At 41.2% G+C, this 4667-nt stretch overlaps 1 protein-coding gene across 2 annotated transcripts; it reads left to right on the forward strand.

Annotated features, from left to right (window-relative positions):
- Window positions 1-256: 256 nt before the first annotated feature.
- LOC149237767 (eukaryotic translation initiation factor 4B2-like) lies at window positions 257-4386 on the forward strand. 2 transcript variants are annotated; one of them, XR_016246314.1, is made up of 5 exons: window positions 257-413; window positions 724-1930; window positions 2942-3376; window positions 3520-3611; window positions 3816-4386. XR_016246314.1 is itself a non-coding variant. In XM_089372793.1 (4 exons), exons 2-4 carry the CDS (start codon window positions 729-731, stop codon window positions 3542-3544), a joined length of 1662 nt encoding a protein of 553 aa, XP_089228919.1. In that variant the 5' UTR covers window positions 257-413; window positions 724-728; the 3' UTR covers window positions 3545-4386. The 2 variants fall into 2 exon arrangements, 1 of the variants encoding a protein (XP_089228919.1); XM_089372793.1 differs by having other exon boundaries at window positions 3520-4386.
- Window positions 4387-4667: the final 281 nt, after the last annotated feature.

Consider the following 4667-nt stretch of genomic DNA (forward strand, 5'->3'; position numbering starts at 1 on the left):
AGATCTGATTCTTAGAGATGGGAACCACATTCCAAGGTGGTTTTGGTATTTCAAAATTAGTTGTAAAGGCAGGCACTTTTCAACCACACAAATTGATAAATCCCCTTCCAACACAAAATCTAATCCCATCATCACACCGCATAATTGCTACGCTAGAAAGGAGGGTAGAATATTGGTTTCTCATGGACAAACGGAACACAAAAATAGGCGTCAACTAACGCCAAACCGTGGGCCGCCGTTAAACCGAAAAAGCAAAAATTAAAAAAAGCCAAAAAGAACCCCTCTAAATAGCGGGAGGCTTTCGCCCCGTGTATTTGTTTGGCAGCGATCGTGTTCAGCATTGTATCTGAGTTTGCGAAGGGTTCTCCGAATAAGATTTCCGTTAATCGGAAGCAGGTCGCAGAGCAAACCAGGTAAGTCCGAGTTTATTTCTGCAATGAAATATGGAAAAGATACAGAAATTTGAATCATGTTATGGAAAAAAGGGTCACTTTTAAGGATCTTGTTAGGGTATGAATGGTTATTTTTGTTTTCTGTAGGTTTTCAGATTTGCAGGATATGTGGGATTTTTATTAATGTTTATTTTTATGGGGGGCGGGCTTGGGCTGGAGCGGGTCGGGATTTGTTGTATTAGAATGAATATTTAGAAGATTAATGGCGGAAGTTTTCAATTTTTGGCGTGCTCTTGTAATGTATTTATTTTAGGGTTTGAGTTTTTTTCAGGGGCAATGACGACGAAGGCGTGGAGTAGTGGTGTGGGGGCATGGGCAGCCGACACGGAGCGGGAGGAGGCTGAGCAGCGTCTCGCCGCTGTTGAGTCGAAGAAGGACGACGGTAATTTTCCCTCCCTCACAGAGTCGGTCACGGCCAAACAACCCAAGAAGAAAAAGGGCCAGACATTGAGCCTGGCGGAGTTGCAGTCTGGGAGACCCGTTGGCCCTGGCGGGAGGACCAAGGGTTTTACTGAGAATAAAGGGTTGACTACGGAGGAAATGTTGGTTCTACCCACCGGCCCCCGGGATCGAACTGGGGAGGAGCCTGAGTATGGTGGTGGGGGTTTGGGGGGTGGATTCAGGGATTATGGGCGCAACAGAGATAGAGCGGCTTTTGGCAGTGGCAGGGATGAGGGGAGGAAGGGTTACGGGGGTTTTGATGATGATAGAAGACAGGGGCAGCAGTCTAGAGGCGGCGGTGATAGGGATATGCCTTCCAGGGCTGACGAGGCGGATAATTGGGGCAGTGCGAAGAAATCCTTGCCACCTATGTCGTCCCCGGGAAGTTCCTTCGAACGGCGGAGATATGACGGGGATCGATTTGAAGGCGGTTCTAAAGGATTTGATAGCGGTTCCAGAGGATTTGATGGTGGTTCTAGAGCTGATGAAGCTGATAATTGGGGCAGTGGAAAGACTTTTGTTCCCAGCGCACCGCCAGATCGGAAGTCCATGGGCTTTGGATCTAGCTATAATCCGGCATCGGATTCGGACAGGTGGGGTAGCAGGAGCTCGTTTAAAGAATCAAACAGAGATGACGATCGTCTTGCTGAACGGCCTCGGCTCGTTTTGAATCCTCCAAGAGCTGCGGCATTACCTGCTTTGAGTCCAGGTGTTGATTCCGATGCGCCAAAGACAACGAAGCCAAGTCCTTTCGGATCTGCACGACCTCGTGAAGAGGTTCTGGCTGAGAAGAATCCAGAATGGAAAAAACATGAAAATGATATCGAAGAGAGAGCTGAGAGAAGGCATTCCAGCAGGCCTACTAGTGCACATTCTAGCCGTCCTGGTAGTCCCGATTCACAATCTGAAGTGGCCCCGAGGCCTCGAACAAAATTGAATCCATTTGGAGATGCAAAACCGAGGGAAGAAGTGTTGAAAGGGAAGGGATTGGATTATCGCAAGATGGAATTCGATCTAGATCACCGTCGCGTTGAAAGGTTAGTTGATTCCTCTCTTGTCTGTGCTGTTAAGACACATGCTGATAGGGTAACTCCCATGTAATTTTCTTTGGTGTTGTCTAACTTACTCTAAATATTGTACGTTTTGAAGTACTATTATTCTAGGTTTTGGAGTTTCTACGTTTTGAAGTACTATTCTAGGTTTTCGAGTTTTTGGCTGGAATCTGGTGGAACAATATTTGGTGTCTTTTGTTGTTGTTTAAAATTCGTTTTTTAAAATTCTTTTTCGAATCCACAAATGGATTCAGTGCCCTGAAAGACCTTCGGGGCGCTTGGATTATGTAAAGTTATAGATCAAACTTGTGACTCGAACAAATTCCTGTTGGATTTTAATCAAATTTGACAGGAAAATATGGCTAGAAAACCTACAAATATTCGGTTAAACCACGGCAATTTTTTTGGCGGGTTTGTTGGCATGTTTTTGGGAGTTTCATAAATGGGTTGCTATTTAAAAGATTAATCTTCCCAATTTTTATTGCATCGTTATTTTTTTTTTTTGAATTCCTTCATCCAAATATCTAGCATGAATTTGTTTTCTATGAATTTTTTTTTGCATGTTTGTTATTTCTTACATTTGTTATATTTTTTTGCATGATTGTTATTTCTTACATTCCGTAGCCTTGGGGTGTTTTTTTGCTTTCTTTTGCCAGATATATTTGCCAGCAGTTCCTTTACACTTAAATGTAGGACTATAAAACTCTTCATTATCCAATTTTATGATGATGAGTGGATTCCTTGGAGTCTGAACTCTATTTTTGGGGAAATATTGCTTATATATACTTACAGTTGTCCCTTTGGCTAAGCTAGTGCCTTATGAGGATATATTAATTCAAAATCACGGAGGACTTTAATGTATGCTTTTGTGATTGTTTGTCATGTTAATTAGCAGGCGGGTTGTTAATTAGTATCGCGTTTTACCTGTTGCGGGTTATTTGAATTGTTCTTTTCCTTCTATATTATGTTTTTCACCTAACATGAATTAGTTTGCAGACCTGAGACAGAGGATGAGGTTAAATTGAAGGAAGAAATAAATGCATTGAAAGAACTTGCTAAACAGAATAATGATGGTAAAGTTGCAGAAAATGGAAATGCTTCAGGTGAAGAAAATCAACAGACATTGTCTGAAACAATAATGAAGAAAGAAAAAGAGTTGGAGCTTTTGATTACAGAATTGGATGATAAAATCCGTTTTGATAATAAAAGGGGTGGTGATAGACCAGGTTCAACAGGGGGACGGCCTTTTGAATCTTTTGAGAGACCTGGGTCACAATCAGGGCGCTCGGACAATGGAAAGAATTTTGAGTCATTTGAGAGACCCAAATCTCGTGGCAGTGAAAGTGGAGGTGCAGATGTATGGACAAGGTCTGGTGAAGAAAGGAGAGGGATGTATGGAAGCAGAGAGAGGACTTTTACCAATCGAGAGAGGTTTGATTCTGCACTAAGAATTTATATTGAACATTTTTGTTGGGACTGTTACATACAGCATGGCATGTTTTAAAGGTTAAGGGCTGCTATTATACATATTTTTTTTTTTTAGTCTGAGGTTTTGTTTCTGTCAACCCTTGCAGGCCCGATTCAAGAAATAGATGGTGAACTCTTGGGCCTCTGCATCAAGAACTCTGGAAAATGCAGATATCTGGACCTCTTCGGGGCAAAATAAGTGATTATGCATTACCCAGTTCTTCTTCGGCATCTTTGGAATTTTTGCACTATATTATCTGAGAAATGGTTTCAACAATTTATAATTCAAATTATTCATATAACAATGTCTTATTCATCACCCTCAGGTGCTGTAACACTTGAATAGGTCATTTTGGTCAAGTTCTCATTGCTTTAAAGTTTAACCTCCTATTGGAATTTTCAGACTCCGAGAAGATCTACCTCTACCTTTGGGATTTTTTGAGGTGGCGTTTGCTTGAATGGCATGAGCTTTGATCTCAATGGATTGCAGTGAAGACTGTCAATGGGGGGCAGTTCATTGGCAGTTGGAGCTCATGATTTTGCATGTAGAAATTCTAGTATTTGTTTTCACTAGTCTTGTGGTGCCAGCTTTCTCTGGTTACCTAAACTATGAGATTGCTTCACTGGCTTAATATGGGTGCCAATAATCATGATGCAATTTCAACTCTGTGCCCAAAATGTTGCTGCGATTGACAGTCATTAGATAGATTCATGTTTTAAGATATTGCTTGACAGTTTTGTAGACTTTGTTTAGTGTTTTTATGCTGTGTATAGTTACAGCATCTTGTTTTTGTCATACACTCGAGCTTCTGAATTGTACTAAGCACTCCAGAAGTTCAGAAACTGGAAATGGTCCCCGTGATGAAGCTTATAGAAAATTTATTTATATGCTGCATCATGGCTATAAACTACATTTCGAGGCTCCTCTTGTAATCCAATTCTTGTAATATTGAGTAATTTGGGCTTTTACGTAATGTTGGCGGGTTCTTATTTTTATTTTTTAAAATCCTTTAATGAAAGTACAAAATTTGTCCTATGGGTAGTGGATTTGAGAGTTGAGAGGATTGTGTCTGTCAATGCAGTTTTAGAGATGAGCAACATTGAAATATGCTTTCTTAGCCATTGTTTTATTGATCACTGGATATGGTTGTGGATTGACGGAGTATCATCTGGGGTTGTCTGTTTAGTGGATGACTCCATTTAACTCTGGTCAGTGTTTGTCCAAAAGGCAGTGAATTAGCAGTTAAGCAGGACA

This window comes from Pinus tabuliformis, chromosome 8, assembly GCF_031772625.1.
Source record: "Pinus tabuliformis cultivar Carrire ecotype Pingquan chromosome 8, CPIR1, whole genome shotgun sequence".
Taxonomy (NCBI): domain Eukaryota; kingdom Viridiplantae; phylum Streptophyta; class Pinopsida; order Pinales; family Pinaceae; genus Pinus; species Pinus tabuliformis.